At 40.5% G+C, this 22,825-nt stretch overlaps 2 protein-coding genes across 2 annotated transcripts in view; one reads left to right on the forward strand and one right to left on the reverse strand.

The window, feature by feature from the left end:
* PRKD3 (protein kinase D3) overlaps positions 1 to 1,948 on the reverse strand; it is a 45,399-nt gene extending 43,451 nt beyond the window's left edge. Inside the window, exon 1 of the mRNA XM_053972252.1 lies at positions 434 to 1,948. The gene's annotated coding sequence lies outside the window, so the exon portion shown is untranslated. The remainder of the gene's footprint in view (positions 1 to 433) is intronic.
* A 4,421-nt stretch (positions 1,949 to 6,369) lies between these two features.
* On the forward strand, positions 6,370 to 18,691 carry QPCT (glutaminyl-peptide cyclotransferase). The gene is made up of 7 exons (XM_053974599.1): positions 6,370 to 6,633; positions 10,542 to 10,688; positions 13,047 to 13,328; positions 15,840 to 16,016; positions 16,869 to 16,968; positions 17,444 to 17,560; positions 18,467 to 18,691. The coding sequence occupies exons 1-7, from the start codon at positions 6,532 to 6,534 to the stop codon at positions 18,610 to 18,612; spliced, it is 1,071 nt and encodes a 356-aa protein (XP_053830574.1). The 5' UTR covers positions 6,370 to 6,531; the 3' UTR covers positions 18,613 to 18,691.
* Positions 18,692 to 22,825: the final 4,134 nt, after the last annotated feature.

Below are 22,825 nucleotides of genomic sequence, written 5' to 3' on the forward strand. Positions count from 1 at the left end.
CTGCGCCGCGGGGGCTGCCGGGAGCTGTAGTCCCGCCACCGCGTTCTGCCGCGGGCCGCCTCGCCTGTGCGAACCACGAGCCCCGACGTGCTCCGCGCGGGCGGGGGGCTCAGCGCGCGCGGCGGCGCACGCGCAGGGCTCCCTGAAAGAGTTTCCGTTAGTTTTCCCTGGCCGTGGCGGGCGCTGCCCCGAGCCGCTACAGCGGGACGGCACGGCCCGGCACGGCCCAGCACGGCCCGGCCCGGCTCGGCACGGCACGGCACCGGCTGCGGGGCCCTGCGCTCCGAGCTGCAGCTGCCGCCCCGCCGCCGCCGTGGCCTCGCCTCGCCTCTCCAGCCGTGCCAAAGCCTGGGTCCGCGCCAGCTCGCACCCGCTGGTTGTGGTGCCAGCGGCGGCCGCGGGTTCGGGCAGCCCCCCGCCCTGCCCGCCGTACCTCGCAGTACCGCGGCTCCTTCCCCCCGCTCCGCCCGGCCGGGGCAGCCACAGCCCATGTCTCCATCCGCGCCGCTCCCGGTTCACCTTGCCGGGACGGGGGCGGCGCAGCCCCGCGGGGATGTCCCCTGGGCCGGGCAGGCCCTCCATCGCTGCACAGGAAATACTTGACCTAGTGTGTCACAGCAGCGCGCTGGTCTTTTCCGTGGCCGCGCTGACCTAGGAGCTGGAGTGGCTTTCAGCGTCTCCCGTTAGCCCCCACGGATGTGCGTGCAAGAACTCAGAAGTTCTCCGGGCCCTTTTCACTGTCCGTCTCCTGCTGCGTTTCAGCCCCCGTTTCTAATACTCTGATTCATCCAAATCCCATTTTCAGCCCTGCGTTAATGATGCCACTCTTGGCATCAGCAGCAAATTTCTGCACGCAAGATACTTGGGAAAAACAGTGAGCTGAAGTACCAAATAAAACCAGTGCAAGGCAAAACTGCCTCTGTAACCTCACTTCAGCCCGACAGCTCCCTGTTGAGAAACAACCTGTAATCCTCCTTCTTGAATTTGGATTCAATTTCTGTGTACAAGTCTTAAAATAATATCCACTGCCATAGGGAGTTGCTGAAGTTTAAGTTATATACCAGACCGAAAATGCCTTAAAAAGGCAAACTGTCAAATTCAAAGGCTTCTAATCCTCAGCTCAGCAAGACACAGATGGAGAAGCAGATTAGTGCCTTGTCATTTATAGCTCTGTTTGTAACGTACGTTTCTCATTTCCTTCACCTTGCGCTCCTGAGGCCTGGCCCAAAACCCACTGAAGCTGAGGGGAGCCTTTCTGCTTTCTGCACCCTATTTTGCATCAGACCTTTACACAGTGCAGCTGATAGAGAGTGTAACCAGCTCTCTGCCCTGACTGGCGCCATTTTATTTGATAAATAATATGCCTGCAGCTTCTTGTCAAAATCTGGAAGTACTTTAAACTAAAAACATAGCAGTTAATGGTTGATTCTGCTTTTAACTGGTTTTGAATGCCAAAAACCACCCTGGGATTTTTTAATGAAGGCTATTCCATGAATAGAGGATGTTCTTGCCAAAGCTCTGCTACCAGATAGCTAAGCAATCTTCATTTCCTTTTTCCTCTAAAGTGGGACTCCCACACGCCACCACTGTAAACACAGAGCTTGCCTCCATAAACATGATTTCTGATGTTTAGCACAGCGAGGAGTCACACTCTGCTGTATTTAAAGTGCAGCAAGCTTCTCACATTTTGAGTAGCAGCCCTAAAAACAGCTGTTTATGGACAACACCAGATGGATATTAGGTATTACCACAGTCACTGGGCAACGATTATATTTCTTTGTAAAGAAGCTCAGCTTTATACCATCCAATAGGGTTGGTGCCATTTAATTTGCTGCCCTAAGCTGTAATAGCTGCTTTTTCATAAATCAGAAGATGGATTAGTTAAGATCAATTTATTACAGAACACAGGACAGCATCAGCCAAAATAAACCAAACTGCTGTAAGTACTTCTTTGGTGTTACTTTCTATTAAACAAATACTGCTGAAGCATCCAAACCCTGTTCTGTTTGTAAAGATCTCTATTGTAAAGATGTGTAAAACACATCTGAAAGCAGCTCTGTATTCAGTATCTGTGTATGGAGCAGCACATCCATCTGTGCACATGCACAGCTGACTCTGTGATTGCAGCATCATGACAGCATTAGCCCTGGCTGCAGTAATTGACAGGGCAAGCATTCTGGTTTGTTATTTTTATGACTACCATAATTAGTGATTTCCTGTGGATTTCATCAGTGTTCTTAATTTTTTTTCTGAGCCCACATCATTCCCTCAGATGGTCAGCTTGCTTTCATAGTTCAGCTTTCCCTGCTGAAGCCAGCTGCACTTTACAAATCACTCTCTCTTACACCTACAAGATACTGGGAAATGGGTAACTTTCATTGTATTTATTTGCTTTTATAAACAAAAAGCTGTTTTTCTCTATGGATCACAAGGGCTATATGAACAAACAGCATTTGGAACAGTTTTGTAACTCTAAAAATGCATCAAGTTTTTCCAGTTTGAAAATAGTATGTCTAGCATTTGGATAGTTCATATCTGAAAAAGAATACATATGTATTCATTTCTATTCACCAATCTAATGTTTTGGATATTTTCAAATTCAAGGCAACATCTTGGGAGAGTTTACTGGTGCATTTGCCTGAGAAATTCCGTAAGCACATGCTGCCATGATTATTTTTCACTGCTTTTCACTGTGGTGTTGCATAGCAAAGGCCCTCATTTAGGATTTGCAAGATCTGCAACAAATGTCTGCAAAAAGAGGAAGTAATATCTCTATAGACAAGATACAGAAATGCTTTTCCTTTTTTTTTTCTTTTTTCTGTTCATTGTCTTTTTTCTCTCTCACTCTCTCAACTCAACCTCTCCCACAAGGGAACTGAAAAAAAAAAAGTTAGGAGTTCAGGTTTGGTTTGGATAAAATCCTGAAATGTGGGTATGTCTATGAATTACCTCATCGTCTTGGTTTGAGCCCTTAGCTGAACTTTGTCCCAAAATCTACCTCCCAACAAACCAGTGAAAAGTTTAGTATAGACTTAAAAAACACAGAATCAAAATTTACCTTGGTATAAACATACATTCTTGACATATTTTTAATTAAACAAAATGCATATTTGTATTTAAAATTCTAGGTAATTGAGTTTTGGAATTCACTTACCCACACCCACCCCCACCCCGCCCCCCCCCCTAGCTTAAGGAATTATCTCATAGATCCTCTCATCTGCTAGATGGGTAGCTTCATTCATATCATATATGTAATTCTAATAATTCTACTGTGTTGGCTCCTAAATAAATTCCTAAATAAGTGTTTCAGGTAAACCTAACATATTTCACACTTTCCACTTATTAAAGCTTTGTCTGAGAAGGCATCAGCCCACGGAAACAGGGTCTCTTTAACCTAAATCACCAAGTAGGTTGCTTTCACAGCCTGATAAAGGCTGCTCCAAAACCCATGGAGACGAGCAGTGGATGAGTTAACCAGGATGAACAGCAGCAGCTCAAGCCCACAAAATGCACGTGAGCACCAGATACCTGCAGGCACTTGTGCTCCACTGTGAGCATCAGCCCCACCATCCTTTCCCTCTGGAAAGTAAGAGCTGCCTGTGGATTCCTGAGTCTGCAGCAGCCCAGGCTGTTGAGCACTGGAAATCTCAGACTGTTTCTGCTGCCTAACTGCTGTTGGCAAATCAGCCCTAGCTGGGGCTCAAAATTATGGAACCACAGTGTGGCTTGGGTTGCAAGGGACCTTAAAGACCATCTGGTTCCAACCCCCTTGCTTCCACTAGACTGGGTTGCTTGGAGCCCCATCCAGCCTTTTGGATTGGAAATGACCTTTTATTGTGTGGATTCAAACCACAGCAAACCACACTTCCTCTGCTCTCTTTGCCACAGACCTGCCAGTCGGGAGAGCCAAGCATTAAAACTGTATTTGTAATGGTGGAAGGTGCAGGAGTTTCCCCCCTGGAGAAAACTGGCATGCATTAAACCTGCATTAAACCCACATTAAACCCGCATTAAACCCGCATTACACCCGCAGCGCCGGGCAGTGCATTTCTCCAGAGCTGATAGCCAAGGCAGTGACGGAGCCCGCAACCTCAGCTTCCCTGGGGCGGTTTGGCTGAAATGCTGACATGTTGGAGGGTCAGCAGAAGGAAAAGGCTTTGACAGAGGTGCCTGCATCGACTGTCCATCGGGACTTCAGTAGATGGCACTGTCACACCAACTGTCACTTCCTGGGCAAAGGAAGGACGATGTACAGATCATACTGTCACAGATTGCCTATGCTTTTCTTCAAATAAACTACCCTTTTTCTCCCCTCTAGATGACACCTGATTACATCTATTTGATTTTTCTGAGTAGCAATCTAACTATTTAAAATGTATATAATAGAACAGCTGACCACTGAGATATTTGTTGATACATTTTATATTAGGTGGTATGGCACAGGACTAAACAACATATTTTTCCTTTATAAATCCCTGGAAAAGCAAAATGTCCATCACTTCTGATTATCTTTTTTAAAGTTTGCATATTTAAAATAGTTATGTAATTCTGTTTTCAGCTGTGAAGCATTCTGATTTCTGTTACATGGGTTCTTTTGTTGTTGTTTTGTTGTTCTGTAGACACAGAACTTTATGGGGTGGTTATGAGAGGGGACATCTCCACTCCAAATTTTGAGCGTAATGCCCTTAAAAAATCCTGTTTGATCTCTCTACACATCTGGTCCAGCACTTACATTTTTATGTGTGTTTCCCATGTAGGTGATATTAACACTGCCTTAATCTGACTTTACACTTGCCAAATTTGTAATCTATCAAATAATTGTAAGCCCCAGAGCAACCACAATCCCTTAGGGAAAAGCAGTGTTAGCTAGTCCTGACTCATATTATTGTCAGATTTCTCCTGTAGCTATAGTATTTATTTTCTTTTCTGCTAAATTGTATGAGAACCCTGGCACATCACCCAGAAATTCTGTCCAGCATCTGGATTGTATAGTCAACCACAGGAAATCTCATGGAGGGGCAACAGATTTTTGTTCTGTTGTGTAGTTCTACTGGGATCACCATCATCTTGGTAATGGGATTTAGACTAATTGCCCTTGACTTGATCTCTGACATGCTGAGGTCTAAAAATCTGTCAACCATGCTGATTTTTCTTGGTAATCAAAAGATTGCCCGTTTCTTTCTGTTAACCAGTGATTCGGCTGTGAATTTGGAACAATTTCCTAACAAAGCACTGTGTGGACTTTCTCAATTGAAAAAAAAAAAAAAAAAAGGCACCAATTTAAAATAACTCTTTGTTTTCCCATATATGAAAAAAAATGGATACAGCCACATTCTGAGTATCATCTAGAAGGATGCTTGTTCTGTAGTAAAACTGTCACCACCAGAGATGTGGAAACCTGTGAAATCTGGGTCAACAATCTGCAAATCACGAATCACTGCATTTCTCCAACATCACCCTTACTTGCAAAGCTACAGTTACTAGGATGAGGCTTTCCAGTACAAGGCTGACAAGCAGCAAAATGATTATTCCTGCTGCTTCCCTCCTTCACCTCTTTTTTTTTTTCTTCTATTTTGTTTTGAGATTAAGCCTGAACTTTAAGAAATATGTAAAAGTCTGAGACTTTAAATATAGTATCTGTGATGCAGAATAGTCAGATGTTTTCTACAACATCAGAGAGCAAGAACAGTGATGTCAAATCACCTAAAGAAGAGAACAAGAGCTCAGAAACTTGTATCTTTGGTTAATTAATTTAAATTGGTGTACTGCAAAATACCACCTCACTACAGATTTTACTTCATTCTTAGTTGATAAGTACAGAAATTAAAACGCCTGAAGATTGGGTTTTCATTTTAGCAAGTATTGTTGTTGCTTTAGGCCTAAAAAAGATCAGAAGAAGAACTTATAAACTAATAAATTAAACCCTTTCTCAATTCTGTATGTCTTTGCTGTCACACCCTTCAGGAATACCTGCTCCGAGCTCCCATCAGCCACGAGCGCTGCTCCCGGCCGGCTCCCAGCGGGAGAGCGCCGCAGAGCCCTCCCTCATCCCAGCGCCCGCAGCTCCCACCGGTGCTCGAAGGCCGAGAGATCACGAGCTGCCCCTCGGAACACAAAACCAGCTTTCAGGGGAAAGCCGCAGGCTCCGGCTTTTCCCACGGTGGGAATCACGAGTGCCTGCCCGCCCTCGCTGCTCGGCGGCCGGGGGAGGAGGGAGAGGGAGGGGGCCGGGGGCGCAGGCAGCCCCTGGCACTGCTGACGTGCCGCCGGGGACGGGCTGGGCTCCAGGGAACGCGGGCTGCCAGAGACACTGGCAGGGCTGCGGCTCCAGCAGCCAGCGCCGCTCCTGCTGCAGCCTCCTCCCCCCGTGCCTCCCTCCCTGCCTCCTCCGTACCTCCCTCCTTACCTCCCTCCCTGCCTCCTCCGTGCGTCCCTCCGTGCCTCCTCCGTGCCTCCTCCGTGCCGCCTCCGCCAGCACAGCCGCGGCTCTCTCCTTTGCTCTGCCGGCACTCGGCGAGGCGGAGGGAGGGGATGGCGGGGGTCGCTGCCCGGCTGCTCGGGGCACTGTGCCTCGCCGCCTGCCTGCCCCCGACGCTCGGGAGGGACGCCGGAGCGCAGTGGACCCTGGAGAAGGTGGGTCGCGTTTGCCTTTCCCAGGCGCTTTTTGCCTCTCCCTTGGTAGTGCGGGCAGCGCCTTCCCGGCGGGCAGGGATCAGCGGCTGGGCGCGTGATCGGCCCCATCCATCCTGCCCTGGCCTCCAACGTGAATTCGGGCTGGGGTCTCCCTTGGCGCGGTCCCGCAGGTGAGGGTGGGTGGCATGGTTTCTCTCTTAAGCCCGAGCTTGGTGGCTGCAGAGAGCAGATCTTGTTCACACGTTTGGTTTTGTCGTCTCGCACAGCCTGGGACCGGGCAGCAAGAGCAATAAGCTTTGTCAGGGGCAGTTACTGAATTTAAGGGGAAACCCAAACAGGGCAAAACAGATCAAAATCTGAAACTGTATTCCTTATAACATTCTACTATACTCCAACTTTCATTGTGATTATGGTGAGTCAGAGGACAGTGACTTAGTTTGAGAAGACAAATAGCTCTTGCAGCAGCGATGCACATGTATTTTTAGGAAAAACAAGTAGGCACGGTGCTGATAGCCGGTATAAAATTGTTTTGAAAAGATATAATGCTCTAATATATCGTAGACTCATATTGTGTCTAATTTAGAGTGCTGTGTGAACTAGTGAAAAAAGGAATCTTGAGATAAGGTTTAATTAAACAGTGGTAAGCTTTAAACCACAGATTTCTCAATGTAGCAGCTCTTAGTGTTTCATTATGAAATATTAACATAGTTTTCTCCATAAAGAATTAATGTGAAACACAGGAGATGATTAACGTGAAACATAGGAGAGCATAAAACTGCAAACCACATTCAACTAAACACTTGAGGAATTTCCAAACAGAAAATACACTTCTAGGGCCCTTCCTCAAGTGTTTGTAGAAGAGCTGAAGTCAAAGTTCAGCAAGAAGTAACTGAATTCCACAAATCCAGTGCACCATTCTCATCATCAATAGATCAGAGTCCAGGACAAGCTGGTAAAACGAAGCTTCCTTCACACCCTTCCATGCTTCCCCTTAGTAATTCCCTTTCTCCTTGATTTTATTCAGTACCTCCCCCCCATTCAAGGAAATGTTGGCTTGTTTGTTTGTTAATGAGATACTGTTTCATTCTGTTCTATTAATTGTATCTTACACTACATACATATATATGTGTATAGCTCACTATATAATATATATAGCTCATGTATAGACTATATATCTGTAACATAATACATCTGTAATTATGCATAATACATATATATGTACATATACAGTATATACATGTGGGGCTAAATCTTTAGTCACACTGGTCAATGAACAATCACGTAGCCCCAGTGCTCCTTTTTTCAGCCCCCTTGAGCCCCAGCACTTCTCCCACTCTTTAGCTGGTTCCATTCTGACCAATCTCCTCGCCAGTGCTGTCAGTAGTGCCATCCAGCCACAGAACCATGGCATCTGAGCTCCTCTGCCTGTGCACACACTAAGCAAGAACAACTTCCTCTTTCTCATCAAATTATTGCCCTTCAAGAACGTTTGTTCTTTCTCCCTGGAGGGCCATGTGAGCTGGAAATTCAAAGTCCTACAGGTAAGCCTGGGCTACTTGTAGAACTCGAAGTTTTGCAGTTTTATACAGCTTAGTACAACAGGCTTAGTGACAGCCCTGTCATGAATATACTGTTCTGCCTCCCTGTTGTGGCAAAATAGGGATTGACCAACGCTGTAAAGAATGAGTCACTTACAAATCTTATTTTGCTTCTCTTTTATTTCATAACCACTTTTGTAACTCCTCTCACTTCCCAAATGTGAAGATATCTCCATTATTAGAAGTGGAAATTGATTCCTCTCTTCTGAAGTATTTTCATGCATTTGTACTTTAATAAAGTTTCTTTGCAAAATGATTCGATGACCCCAATTACTAGGCATGCTCTTCACTTGTTCAACTGCAGACAGATTTTTCTGAACTTCCTTAATTTAATTGTCCTCCTACACTCTTCTGAAGTACATAGCTTTAGCTTTTCACTCTCCCCTTACAGCCTGCTCCTCCTAAACTGAACAGCTCCCTGACATTTTCTCTTCTCTGTGCCTCTTCTACACTGGTCTAAGTTCCACCTTATTAAACTTCTAGTATTTCAAAAGACTGTTTTACAACTTCCATAGTATAATTTCCAAACTTTCAAAAGTTCATATTAATATTACATGAAATAATAATAATTTTTCTTTTTTTTTTAATCTATGTCTAAATTTTCTAGCATTAAAAATGTTAACTGCCCATCCTAAATTTTGGTGTCCTTACAGTCTTAAAATTCAGCTTTAAACACTGTATTAAAATTGGCACAATGAGATTTAGTGTCTTTGTGTCACCCCTCTGCTTACTTTCACTGGTAAACCTAAGTAGAATGAGAGGAAAGGTTCACACAGAGATAAACAGCTATGAAACAAGAGAAGGGCAGAATTAAGTGTTTGCAGTGAAGTCTAGAAAATACTTGTGCTCATACTTGCTTGTACAAACACAAACAAAGTAGAAAAGAGTCAAATAGTGAGGCAACTCCTGTTTTTAGACAATATTCATCACCTAGGGTAGTAAGATAACTAATAATAAGATACCTGACTTTTGAGGTCAGTTCACATTCTGGCCAGGTAATGGGTTTTAGGTGTTATTTCAGACACATGTGAAATGACACACATGAGTAGAAAAGGAGAGTGAATTATTTTTTGTTAACACATACAATGATAGGGTTAGACTACAGACATTTATGAAAATGTCAATTTGATGCAGGAGTAGCCCAAAAGCAAGTCAGCTGTTAAACAGTTTGAAAAAAGAAAAAGAATAAAATAAAAAATACCATTGTCCTACAGTATAAACTATGATGCACTCATGTTCCTGTTTCTCTCCTTTTGCTCATCTCAGAAAGGATGACATAGACAAGGTACACTGAAGGATAGCAAGTCTGATCAGTCATGTAAGGCAGTTCTGATCAAAGAAGAAATAAACAAAGCAGTATTTTTCATTAGGAGAAAGACAGGAGTAGAGGGAAGACCTTGTGATATAAATGAGGAATGGATATGATAGTGCCTGAAATAGGAATCTATAAAAGCAGTAGTGGCACAGGAAGTTTCTGAGGAGACAATTGCTAGAGATTGGATAGAACCTGGTGTATAAAGGGGCATTTGAGATGTCCTTGGGAATCCCACCTGGCATTCAGCTACCATTCCAGAGCACTATGGAGCTCTTGCGCATCTAAATGTGCATTTGCCAGCTACATAAGGATGTCTCAAGCATTCTGGGTCACCTGATACAGTCCCAAAGGCCTGTGCTTGGGCAACAGAAAGGAAGTCACTTGGGAGGTAGGGAGGTAGGTCACATACTAGTGGCTGTCACAGGAGACGAGCTGTCGGACCTGAGGTTAACCCATGTATCACCAAGCTGACAAATGCCCCAGTTAGCCTCTCATTCTGCACGTTCTGTGCAGTCACACTCACTCTGCCACTGTGGGGAGAGACCACAGTGACACAGCTTGCTCCCTCGGGGAGTGAGTTACCTTAGGCATTTCTTTGGAGTACACAGCATAAAGCTAAATATTATTACTACTGGAAACAAAGCTTCTGGTGTTTGTCTCAATAGAAACCTCAGTTGAAGGTGGCGTGGTTGCAGACATGACATGCATGTATAATTAAGACATTAGGAAACAGAGAACCCATTCATAGGTTCAGGTTTTACAGCTAGCTGGTAGGTAAAACTTTCTCTCATACTTTAAATACTAGCATATTTTGCATGGAAATGAAAGATAGAGAAGCCAATCATTTCTGAGTGAAAAGGGTTTTTTAATTAAAAATTGTTGTGAATAAATCAAAGCAGCACAATATACCATTTTTATTGTCATTATGAAGAAAACTATGGTTTTAAAGGTCTAGTAATAGTTATAGCGCTCTTTCTTCTCTCTACCTTCTACAGTATTCTCACCAACCAAGAATTTTAGGTTCTGATGCTATTCAAAAAGTTGTGGCCAACACAGATGTTTCTGAAATGTGGGAGAATGATTTGCGCCCTATCCTGATAGAAAGATACCCGGGATCACAAGGAAGTTACATTGTGCGACAGGTAAGACAACACTTCCTGACAACCTCTAAGAACATCTTTACTATACATTATTATTATTATTACTTATATTCTGGTAACACCTTTGGTGACCCTCACCAAAGAGACAGTCCCACAGAAGTGACAGTCACATTCATTCAGGAGGATGAACTCTATCATTGTTCAAGTCTAGACCGCATAGTGCTTACATGACACAGCTTGTACATCAGCTGACATTATTTCCCAGGGCTGCATAGCATGATGAAAAATAAGTCTTTTTTTTTTTTTTTTGAAAAATCATGTTTTAAATTAAAAAGTTTGCCCCAGGTTTGCTAACCAAAGTACAACACAATGGTTGTCCTTTCCCTCACATGAGCAGATTTTTGGTCACTAGTTCAAACCCAAGACCATGCATGGTATGAAATAAATTACACCCCCGCCACTTCTTCTGGAGAGGCCCTGTCCTGTGCTGTTACAGTGCCCTGGAGTGTTGCTTCAGATGGGTGTATCAACACAAAAAGGGATCAGAGGGGCCCAAAGGGGCAGGCAGATGAAATGGTCAGCATAACAAAGTGCAGCCCTGGTCCACAAATCACACCAGCTCCGCTGGCCCAAGCACAGCAGTGTCCTGGTGCTGGACTAACAAGCCCAGGCTGCAGCTGGCCCCAAGGCAGTAAAGACTCCAGCACGTTGTCTTTGAGCCACAAGAAGTTACCACACGACCGGGTTGCTGCTCTGTCAGCACCTCTGCTCTGCACTCACAGAGTGGAAATCTTCAGGACAGTGTCCATGCTGGCTCTGGATCCCATTAGCCAAGCAGGAGACAGACAATAGTACAGCTGAGTTTACTAAAGACATTCACATCATCTCACTAGCCTTCATCTACCCTTCAGGCACTGACTCACAGCTCTAAGACAGCCCCAACTACAAGAAATTTATTTGCTACTCTGCAATTGGTAGATTGGAAAAATGCAGCCTTTTTATACATTGTGTGCATGCGCATGTGTGCACATCTCTGTAGATTTAGTTTTGTGGTTTCTTTAGTGGTACTCTGGAAGGCAGCCAAGTGAAAGAGGGAAAAGGAAGAAAAACAAAAAAACAGCTGAGCCTAGGCTAGAAAACCACAGATCATATACAAAATAGGATCATCCTATTACAAGGTATATTGTATATTACAGCATCTATTAAATTAGACCCTGCACCAAAGGAAAAAAATAAGAGTCCTCTATTGTCAAAACACAATAATGGAGTTTAAAATGGATTATACTTCTTTGTTGAAACACAAAATCATCAGACTCCTTTAAGGGAAAAAGGCTACTGTGAAATCCATCCAGGTTTATACAATCTCCTCAATCCTTAACAGACATCCTTCACTCTGCCTACTGATAGCTGACAGACCATACCATATTGTAAAAGCTTTCAGAGGGTGACCACGAACAAAATTGTTGTTTTTTATTATTCCTACTGACTTCCCTAAGAGCAGAACAAGTCTTCAAAGTCTATTTTCCCCTCAGAGGCTTTTCTTAATGTTTACTTAGAGAGAGAGGAATCTGCCTTGAAGAAGCTCTCTAGGGACCCATAAAAATAAGTTGCTCAACAGAGAAAGAGAGACATCCCTCTAATATGAGTTAGCCAGAACTCTGGTTGAAGTATAGCTGGGGTTGTTAGAGGTATTATCTTCAGGCAGGAAGATAGCTAAAATTAATGATTTGCCTTTTAGATTGTCTCAATTCTTATCTTTACATGAGCTACACTTACAGAATTTCATTTTTTAAATGCTGTTCTGAAATGTTTCATTCTTTCTTTAATTAAAGGAATCTACCTATCTGTTACGGCCTTGTAAACAATTTATATCACTTGAAGCTTAAAAGCCCACCACCTCACACCAACCAAGCAACCCAAACAGCTTTTTTTTTTTTTTTTCTTCTTTTATACTGCTGTGGCATCTCTATGTGGTAATTGTCTAAACAGCCACAACAAGGTCTGTGCAGCCAATTCTGAATTTCAATTTAAGGGCATATCTGAGTTAAGCTTTGAAAATATTAACATTAAATCTGCTCTAGTTACACCTGAAGAAGACATTGGCCTGAAAACTTCAGAGATCAAGATCTTAATGTATCATAATAATTGGCAATAATTAAAAACACCTTCACATTCCAAAGATAAAGGTCAAAAGGAAGAAATAAAAAGCAAATGAAGCAAAGGCTCAGGTAGCAAAGTTATACAGTGATATTACATTTTTTGCTATAAAGTTCATCATTTAAAACACCATGAACTTACAGAAATAAGCTTAGGAGCCACTATTAATTAGCTAATAACAATTTGCCTGCAACATCTTTTTGAAGCAAGAAATATTAATCTGATTGTTTTTTATAATTGCAGCATATCAAACACCGTCTTCAAACATTAAAGGCAGGTTGGGAAATTGAAGAAGATACATTTCAGAGACACACACCATATGGCTATAAAACATTTTCAAATATTATTGGCACTCTTGAGCCCTCTGCAAAACGCCATCTCGTACTTGCTTGCCACTATGACTCAAAATTCTTTGGACAACAATGGCAGGGCAGAGTGTTTGTGGGAGCAACTGATTCAGCTGTGCCTTGTGCTATGATGTTGGAGCTGGCACGGGCCCTGGATAACGAGCTTCAGTTAATCAAGGTAGTATTTTTGTTGCATTTTCATTTGCTTTTCCAACAGCAACAGACCTCAGGGCATTTCCACATTCTTTTCCATAGTCTGCATGCTGGGCTCTCTGATCGCTCTGCTTGTAATAAATCTCCCATTGACTCCAAGAACAAACAGAGATCAGTATCTACTACTCTGAAGTACATTATCACATTAAAATTTCTTATAAAAAGGGCATATATCTAAAAGTTATCTATATAAACATATACCATATAAAAATAACAAATGATATATGAATAACAGATATTTCATAGTCTTGGAAAGATATAATGCTACTTTCTATATAAAAGGCACAGAGCCCGATTCAGAAGTTCCTATCATATCCAGTAACATATAGGGTGATTGAAAAGTTTTGTTGCATTCTGAATCCTGAAGAAATCTCTCAGTAGTATTCTGCTTTGAGACACAGATGAACTAATTGTTGTGCAGAAGAGTCACACTCAGGTCTCCCACAAGGATTTCAATTTTTTTCTTTTTTTTTTTTTTTTACAAATTTGAATGGTTTATTTATGAAAGAAGTATAGTGTCATCAGTCTGTGTTACCTATGCTACGAAAATCTGCTTCAAAGGGGCCTGCAATTGCTAGGCACAAAAATCTGTTGAGCCTACAAACTCTTAAAAGCTTGTAGGATTACGGATTCACGAGTGCCATCTACTGGTTCAGTATTCACTATTTACAGAAAAATAATTCTCATACGTTTACAGAGCTGTTACAGGAAAAGGTCTCTCAAATGTGAAAGACACTCTACAAAGTGTCAGGAGTACAGCTCAGGTATTAAGGTTACTTGTACTTGTAGACAGTAGTTTCCAGAAACTGATTTGGTGCCTTCTGATTTGTGAATATTTAAGAAAGGGAAAATAAGAATATGCCAATATTTTTAATCACAAAACAAAACACACCTGTAATACACAGGCTTTCATTCAAAAGCTTCATTTATAATAAATTTGCCTGGTGATTATTTATGAAACAACCTGCACTGACTTTAAAGTCTGGCATTTTTCACTATGAATACAATATTTTACAGTGAAAATTGTTTTTTATTATCTAAGATGACAGCATCTGACAAAAAGACGACTAATTACTTTGCACAGGCCACCACTTTTACAGTCTGTTAACAAAATATACTTTGGAATCCATCTGCTTAATACATTAGTTATGATGTTTTTGCTCGGCTTATGGTAGCACAACAGACTTAGCTATGTTTTCAGCCAAATCTATTTATACTTTGACTTGAAGCTGTGATTTTTATCTTGATGCTTCTCCAGTTATAACTTAGTTCTCCAGAGTAAGTTTAAAATTAATGGGCAAAGACATCTCTTTACATTATTAAAATGTGTTAAGTAGTAATAGTAATAATAACACAAGTGCTACTTACTAAAACTCAAATAGCACTGATACAGTTTCCTCCAGAATGTAATGCAAAATGAGTGCTGCCCACAGAGCTCTGTCATGTGCAAAGGACAAAGGGCAGCAAACCATTGCCATTAGAGAAATCAATGTACCACTGTGAGCACAATCAATACCATCTTGCCTGCATGACCAACATTTTATAGAAGCTTCTGTTTATATTGCATCAGCCCCAGCTATTTGGGAGTTGTAGCCCATGCAGGACATGACAGCTGCCAGTGACCCCACCTTTTTATCCACATCATGCATTTTTAGTTGAAGTAGTGTTAATTCATAGAGGGCTTAAAATATTTATAGCAACTGTCAAGACTACAGTTACCAAAACTATTCATTTAGTGGAACCAGACTGGGATTCGCTGTGCTGTGGATTATTAGGAAATTCTGACAGTTCAAACAAGGCTTCAGATAGTAGACTCCCTTTACATTGGGAAGAAATTTCATACAAATGTCTTTTTTTGTGACATTAAACACATTTATCATATATATTCTGAGGTTTTAGTGCTGATATATTTTGGTTGATGAAAGGGAAAGACGTATCTGACATGCCCCATTCTCTTTGCTTTGGTTTAGCACAAAATTGCCTCAGTGATTGCAAATTCCCCTGAATGAAAAGAAAGGGGCTCAAAGAACCATTAACTTCTCAAATACATAATTCATCTCCACTGATGCACAGCTGTAGCAATTATATTAATCCTTGTGATGCAATCAAATAATAATATTAGCACTCCCATCAGGTGTTGTTACTGACACATCTCCTCATTATTTAAGATAATGTTGCTGCTACCTGGTTTTGCAGGTCTCAATGCTCAGGTCATGTCCTCCAAAGTCAGAAATTAAATTTTTATCCAGAAACAAAATTATATGAGACTGGAGAATGTGTCACTGTGTTAGATAAATAACAATTACCTTGACTGATCACTACCACTATTACACCATAATAACAGCCAAAGGAAGGTTTGCATAGGGAACCTTGAAAATACACCCTTATTTGTGTTACTTACATGCCTACAGTATCTGCCCTTTGTTTAATTTTCTGGCCAGAATCAGTTAGTTTTACTTTTAACTTTCTCCAACAGGCCAGCTCAACGTCAAGACCAGACCTTTCACTTCAGCTCATTTTTTTTGATGGTGAAGAAGCTTTTGTTCGGTGGTCCCCTTCCGATTCCCTCTATGGATCTCAACACTTAGCTCAAAAAATGGTATCGACTCCACACCCGCCTGGTTCAACAACCACAAACCAGCTGCAGGGCATAGTAAGTGGCTTTCCACTTTTTAAGGACTTACCTCTTTAATGAACAACAGTAAATGGCATTTTAAAAAATATTTAATTAGTAGATAACTGGCCAAATTCCCAAGAAACCACAACCCTATTAAAGTTAAAGGAAGAAGCAGGCTTCTGGAAACATTATGAATATGATAGAGAATTGGCAAGAGCTTTTCAGGTGATTAAACCTTCTGCATGCAAGTACGAGGAGTCACAGAAGTATCAAAATACACAATTTATTAGAATATAAACTAGGATACCCACCTTCCTCAGGAAATGATAATTCAAAGTGATAAGGAAAAAGCACAAACAGCATTGGTTTATGAACAAGTCTCCCTTAGTTCAGTACTAAGCTACAGCAAGCTCTGTTTTCCTTTGATTCCTACTAACATTCTGGTTGTCTGTTCCCTTCTACTTTCCCTGTTTACTGCTGAGGCACTTCTTTTCTGTCACTGCTTCTTGTGACTCATAAAATGTCTTTCCCTTGACAGACTTCGTTGTTCTCAGGGGAAGAAGCAATTTCCTCTTCTTTCTCCCCACCTACCATCGTTATTCTTTTAAAGAGATATAACACACAAACTGCAGGCTAAGCTATGCAGCCTGCTTCAGCTCGAGGAACAGAGGAATAGCCTAGCTTTGGCCTCCTTCGGAAGCCAGTAAAATGTATCAGATTGGAATCAGGTTCTGCTAGTGAATTCTTCTCAGGCACCATGATAAAAGGCAGATCTTTGGCCAGGGCTAGCAAAGACTGGCTCATGACCTATACAGGAAACCAAGAGTTCCATTGCTGCTGCTGATGTTATAGGAAAGCGTTCTGTACTAAAGATTCTTTCTTGTCTAGGACCTGCTTGTACTACTGGATTTAATTGGTGCACCAAACCCAGTCTTTCCCAATTACTTTCCAAACACTCTTCGATGGTTTCAGAGGCTTCAAGCAATTGGTAAGCAGAAGGATATGGGTTTTGAATGAATTTCAAAACTTAGCGAGTAGTTTCTGAATGTATTAAGCCCTGTAAATAAGATTTTTAGATTAATTTTCTGGTTTACAGTAATGATCTTTGATAATGTAAATGTGAAATCTTAAACCTATATGAAGATTTTGATACTTAGTTAATAAAACAACAGAGGAAGACTCTCAGACATTTGGAAGCAACAAAACAGATTCTCTTACTATTGTCACTCTGTGACAGTTGGCAACTGCTTCACTTCTGTATTTTTGTTCTCACTTTTGTAAAATGATGGTAATAGCACCAATCCTGAGGTCTTCCAAGTATTAAATAAATGCATGAGACAGTCACCACTGCCTTTTTCTTCTCTGAAGGAAAAAGTTTCCTTGTGAGAGGAAAAATAATTCAAATGTGCTAACATGCCTCATTGTCCAAAGATTATAATAATCACTTTCATTGTGCATTACAGAGCAAAAGCTACACAACATGAATTTGCTGAAGAATCACCCTGTTGAAAATCAGTATTTCCACAGTACTTTACATCGAGGCTTGGTTGAAGATGATCATGTTCCGTTTTTGTTAAGAGGTGCCAGAAATTCTTACATTTTGAATTATATGTTCAGTAAGAAATGCATCATTTAGTAAATGAGAAAGTGCATTTTCTCCTGTTTTTCAAGCTTATTTGCCCCAACTTGAGGCTTCTGAATCCAACTTTAGAACTTTGATGTAACACCTAATGAAAAAAATGAATTCCTTAGTGGTATGCAGCTGAAAAATCAGAGAGAAAAAGAAGTAAAACAGGAAAGAAGCTGAGGAAAAAATGCTCCTCCCCAAAAGCAATCGGGAAGCAGAAGACTGATTTAATTCCTCTTTTACCTACAAGCTGCAGTACATATAGGTGGCTTAATGTGCGTGTGTATATATAAATATATACACACACACATATATATGCAGTGATACAGTTCCTTTATCTGAGGGCAACACTGTCTCTATTTTACAGAGTAAAAGTAAGACACCCTATTTTACCATATATGTAGAGAACTAAAAAAATGCTTCAAAAATATTCAGTCTTAACACTTTCACAAAAACATGGTAATCAGTTTTCATTTGCAGGAGCTGCAGTGCTTTCTCTGTCTTTCTGCAGCTCCTAAATAAACAATGTAAAGAATCTTAAAAAAAAAAAAAAAAACAAAAAACCAAACAACTCCCCCCAATAACTAGTAGCTACAGATTACTTAAAAAAAAAAAAAAAAAAGAGGGAAAAGTTCTCAAATGAAAGGAAGGTGGCAAATTTACACAACACACTCTTTAATGATGGGATGCGGTCACAAACATCAAAACAAGAGACGGTAAAAGGAAGCTGCAGGGACACGCCCTATAAAGCAAGCTTATTGAGTAGTTACCTGACTCTGTTGCTAAATGGTGAAGTATCAGTTGGCTTAACAGAACTTCTAAAATACTTCTTCTCCAAATTTCACTTTCCTTTTTATAGGGGTTCCAGTCCTGCATCTGATTCCATCCCCTTTTCCTGCAGTATGGCACACCATGAAGGACACAGAAGAAAACCTTGACAAAGCCACTATTGACAATCTCAACAAAATCCTGCAAGTGTTTGTACTGGAATATCTCAACCTTTGACAGACAAAACATCAACAAATTGTACTCCATTCACACTACTGTTTGCCCACCTTCACATTTGCTATTTAATTGCACTGGAGAGTACAATTTTCTTCTTTGGTGAAGAAAAATGTGATAGCTCTTGCTAGACTGATTATTGATTGAGCTGTTCATGGCCCATTGATCCAGTCACCAAATAAGATACCATTAAATAAGACCTAGTTCAGCCTGGAAAGAATTTATCTTTCCATGTGTTGTCTCTGAATAAAAAAAAACTCCAGAATCTTTCCAGATTGTTATAATTGTCTTTTGTCATGTATTATGATTCCAGGAGGGAATGCCTCATGACTTAATTATATGATACAGTTTTTACAAGGTGTGACCTACTTTTGCAGTGTTATGGAAATTTATGCCATGTTATCAAAAGAGGCAAAAATCACACCATAGCAGACTTCTTCTTTGGGCTGAACTAAACCACCTCATGCTGAAATGAGTTGCTAGAACTCCTGACACACAGATGTGATTTTTAATCCTCTCTGGTCCCTCTCCTCCTTCCCCTACAAAGGCGACTGCAAGGGTTTTTCTCTGCAGACAGCTGACCACCAGAAAACAGAACAATAACCCAAATTCAGTTTTGCCCTATCATTTGTTGCATACTTGTTGATGGATACTTGTTGGTCGTAGGGGGTGATGCTAACAGGAAGGTATGTGGGGGTTTCCCTGTGCTCTCACTGCAACACAGGAGATATAAACAAAAGATCAGGTGGTGTGTGGGAGCAATGACCCAGTACACACCATTCAGTCACACGAGAATCATTTGCAATTTGACCCAAAAAAACCTCCCAACCACCACCCACCTGCTGGTTTTAATACACACTACAACAAAAATAATCATACAAGGAAAGTGTTCACTTTAGAAACTATAGTTTATCTAAATACAATTTTAAAGGCAAAGTGCTATCAAAAATAAAATGTTATTAAAAGCAAGACAACAGTTTAGGCACCAAAAAGATAGCAATTTAAAAATCCTGTGTTTTTTCATTCCTTACTGGAATTATTCAATAGATTTAGTGTAACACTGGCAAAAAGAAAGCCTGGAATGAGATCAATGAAAGACAGAAGAACAATATTCAAAAGCTACTGACAGAAATATAGTGCAAAAAGGATGAGAGCATTTTAAAGAAAAAAAAATCAAGCTGATAGGAGATGAACTGAGAGGAAAAAAGTCAGTATTTTACTGTTCCAAACTTATTCCCTGCAAAGTTCTATATCCTCAATATCCTGAGCAAAGAGATCTAAAAAGGAGGTAAGCAAGTTATAGGCATGTCAGATTTGGCCTGTATTTTACCATTTTCCTAAAGCAAGTATTTTGGAGCCTAAGACAATATTTACATCCATATTATGACATTGTTACAGAAATAGGTATTTACAGCAATGAAAATTTGTAAAATTTTATTTTTACAGGATGGCCTGAAAATTAAATTTAATCTGATTTTAAATTTAATTCTGATTTGGTAGCTCAAGATGAAACAAAAGCATTTTGTGTTTTCCTATCACTTTAACATCGGTGAGAAACATTTGTCTTACTTGCAACTTCTGAAATAGAATACTATGAAAATTTAAAGATTAGACAGATATCTTTATTTTCAGGTATTACTGTATACCTGTGTAAATATATCAAAGCTTCTTGAACTCTTTGCAATCATATTCTCTTCTACTTCAGCCTATGAGAAAATAGCCTAGAAAATTACATTAAATCTTCTGAAGTTTGAATACTTTGAGCAGTATAAGGCACCTTCATACCCCCCTAAGTGGCCAAGAAAGGTAACAGAATGGCTAAATATAGAAATATTAAACATGAATTACTGTGGCTGATTTGTTTTGGTGAACTCTTGTGGTATTTCATATTTTGCAGGACTTCTGAAAAATGCAGTACACGTTTGCAGTGTGGACTGCTACTCTGCCTCTTTGAGAATGTGGAAGTTAACTTAAAACATGCTTCATTGTGAAATGTTGGATCAGAGGGTTGTTAGAACTAGGAAAGGCCTGTTTTTTTAAAAATCTCTATGAAGACTTAGTTGAAACCATAATTTAACCACGTAGTACACCAAATCATGTCAATTTTGTCACTAAATTTTTACTGCCTGAGCATGCAGCTCTTGAGTTATGTTTATTCAGTCCAAGGAAATGAAATACAGGTTGCTGTAATATGATTCAATATTCCTCAAAATGTGAAGAAAGCATGAAAAGGCTTGCTTTTTTTTTTTTTCTTCACTCTCTGGGTTTTGTGTTTTGGGGTTTTTTTTTGGTACAGGAAAAAGGGGCCATCTCCTAACTGGATGCTAGCCCTGGAAAAGTTTACTTAAAGAGGGAAGGGTCATCATCTTAGCAATTTATATGATCCATCATTCATTTAAAAAATAATTGCTGGAAGGAAAACTTACATCAACCCAGTAACCGTGTGAATCCAAGAATCTAAGCTCTCAAAAGCACAAGAAGTAGTCAGTAAGGCAGACATGGCACAAGGTGGGTTTTCATTCCTACTACGGCAGGGGAGAATATGCAGGTATGACAAAGTCAAAGCTATTTCAGAAAATGCCCAGAAAACAAAAATACAAGTGAAGAGACCAGGACTGGTATCTCTTCTACTCTCAGTTTCAACACCGAGTATGACTAAATATCCAAATCCATTTGGTCTGGACAAGCACAGGACAGATAATCAGATAATTCAGAATTCAGAGAGAGGCTTTGTGTTGAAAAATCCATGGCTGGATAGTTTCTCCTTCCCTGCTGGATGGTGGCAGCAAGGGTTAGAAATCAATAGAGGACTTCAGTTAATCAGTGGAATTGCTGCACAGGTTCTCTCCTTGAAAAGGATTTGTCGCATCTCAGTCAAGGGGAAGGGGATAAAAATCAGTTTACCAGCCACAAAAGGCTGTCACTGGCTTTGTGTACCAAAGGTATCCGTGGTTACCACCCGGGTTACGGGAATGCAGAATAGAATGAACTCAAGAGCCATCACTCAACACGTAAAGCTGAAAAAAACCCATATTCTGGTAGTTATTTGTTTTGTAATAGGAGCTCTGGCTCCTTCTGTATCAGGACAAGGCAGTTTCTCACAAGAATCTGAAGCCAAATAATGGTACATGCCCCTCAAACTCTCTAAAGCTGGATGCATTTACCTACAAGTGATGTGATCCTGTGCTATCACTGCTGGAACAACTTAAGTGGGTAAAAGGGGGTAACAATGCCAAATCCTCTGGCAGATGGAAATGACAGCAAGTACCAGTCCTCTCTTCTCTCTAGCTGAGACAGCATTCCTAGTATTAGGAATGAAGATGACATAAATTATCAATTCTTATTCACTATGTATCAAATAAACATTTAGATTGTGACCACCTAACAGCAAAACACAGTTAGAAAAGGGAAAATGTACAAAAAAACCACGCTCTACAGAATTATTCCAAGGACCCCACTCTACACTGGTAGTAGACCCAGCAAAACAGTTCTGAAGTTTGACATACCTGCTCATTGAGACTGAAGTATCACCCGAGAGCATCACTTAAACAATATATACAGAAAGATAACTATAAAATCTTGTACACAAATTACCACTTTTTCCTTGTCATTTACAAATGACACTGATTTTATTTTCCTCATATAAAAGGAGACATTTTACTCTGTGCTGATTTAACAAATGTTCTAATATAATCATAACAATAAAGCAGCTAAAAAGCTGTTCTAATATCTAAAAGAATCTGCACATATGATATATACTGTAAACAATCACTCAAAAAAGTATTTTTGTTAAAGTGATTATATTGCACTCAGAATTCCTGGATTCTCACCCTCCCTTTTCATTTTAAATCAGAGATCAGCTTCATTTTTTAATAAAATGGAGATTTAATTTTCTACTGAAAACGAGTAAACATGCATTCAATATAATACAATGTATTGAAAATATCAGAAAAAGAGCATGTGATTATGAAACCGGAGTAAGGAACAGCTCTTAACCAGGCCACACAAGAGTAGTGTATTGTAAACATTCTGCTGGCTCTAAGGTGTTGCAGATGTTGTAGAAAGTGCAGTCCAGTTCAGCATCCAAGAGGTACAGAGAATCTGTTCAAGTGTTCTGTACTTCAGTGAATTTCCATGCAGCCATGGCACATGTAATAGACTCACAGAAAGACAGGATAATGGACCACAGGTGATTACTGAGTTAATACTGACCTCA

This window comes from Vidua macroura, chromosome 3 (genome assembly GCF_024509145.1).
Source record: "Vidua macroura isolate BioBank_ID:100142 chromosome 3, ASM2450914v1, whole genome shotgun sequence".
Taxonomy (NCBI): domain Eukaryota; kingdom Metazoa; phylum Chordata; class Aves; order Passeriformes; family Viduidae; genus Vidua; species Vidua macroura.